Source organism: Dendrobium catenatum, unplaced genomic scaffold (genome assembly GCF_001605985.2).
Source record: "Dendrobium catenatum unplaced genomic scaffold, ASM160598v2 original_scaffold_96786, whole genome shotgun sequence".
In the NCBI taxonomy this organism is placed as follows: Eukaryota; Viridiplantae; Streptophyta; class Magnoliopsida; order Asparagales; family Orchidaceae; genus Dendrobium; species Dendrobium catenatum.
In genome coordinates, this window is record NW_021415225.1 from 994,296 (window position 1) to 995,134 (window position 839).

General features: G+C 43.6%; 1 protein-coding gene across 1 annotated transcript; it reads right to left on the bottom strand.

Moving 5' to 3' along the window:
* On the bottom strand, positions 1 to 839 carry LOC110109016. The gene has a single exon (XM_020839909.2). The coding sequence runs from the start codon at positions 717 to 719 to the stop codon at positions 243 to 245; it is 477 nt and encodes a 158-aa protein (XP_020695568.1). The 5' UTR covers positions 720 to 839; the 3' UTR covers positions 1 to 242.

Genomic DNA, 839 nt, shown 5'->3' on the forward strand with positions numbered 1-839 from the left:
TAACAACTTTCAAAAATATCTATATTTATTTTATTCATCTTTGGTAGAAGACGGATAGCTTAAAATAAGAAACAGATCAGAGATATTCTAAAATAAGTAAATAACTTATCTTTGCTACGCTCCTTCAACCCTAAGCTTCCCCTGTTTGAAATTATAGGGCACAAAAACCCTAAAATCAAGCATAAACAATCCAACGATAGAAACCAAGAATCACTCCAATCCATCCTTAAAACCAAATCAATCTAAACAATCGATCTCAGTTTCACCCCACCAACACCATCACAGTTCAACCCACATCCACACTGCGGACAAACGTAGAAGTTACCGATCGGGAAATCAGCGGAAGCAATACCTACCGAGAACTCGAGATCGTTTTCTGTTCTAATAACCTCGTTGATATTGATCCAGAACAAGAGCACCTTAACGCTAATTCCATGGAGATTGCTGAGATGGTTGGTCGAGATGGTACCTGAGATGGTGGATTGGTAGCGGATCTGGTAAGATTGGATGGAGAAAGAGCAGGTTCCGTCGAAGTAGGCGGAGAATTTTCCGGTCGTGGGGTCGAGATCGTAGCCCAAGGCGCCTTTGGGGAGCAGACCGATGGGGAAGTTGTACGTTTTGAGGACGTCGTAGGCGGAGAGGGATTGGAGAGAAAGCGGGTCTGACAATGAGGTGGAGAAGAGAGAGGAGAGGAGGAGGAAGAGGAGCAGAGAAGCCATGGCTGCGAGATGATTTTTGCGACTTTTTAGCGCTCTTGGACTTGTTATCTCGTATCCTTCATTTTCTTCAATAGATTGCTAACTTGTAGCGATATGATAGCGGTGGGCTAAGATGTTTGA

Excerpts from the sequence above, each read along its gene's own strand:
- LOC110109016 (XM_020839909.2), bottom strand. The coding sequence starts at position 719 with ATGGCTTCTCTGCTCCTCTTCCTCCTCCTCTCCTCTCTCTTCTCCACC.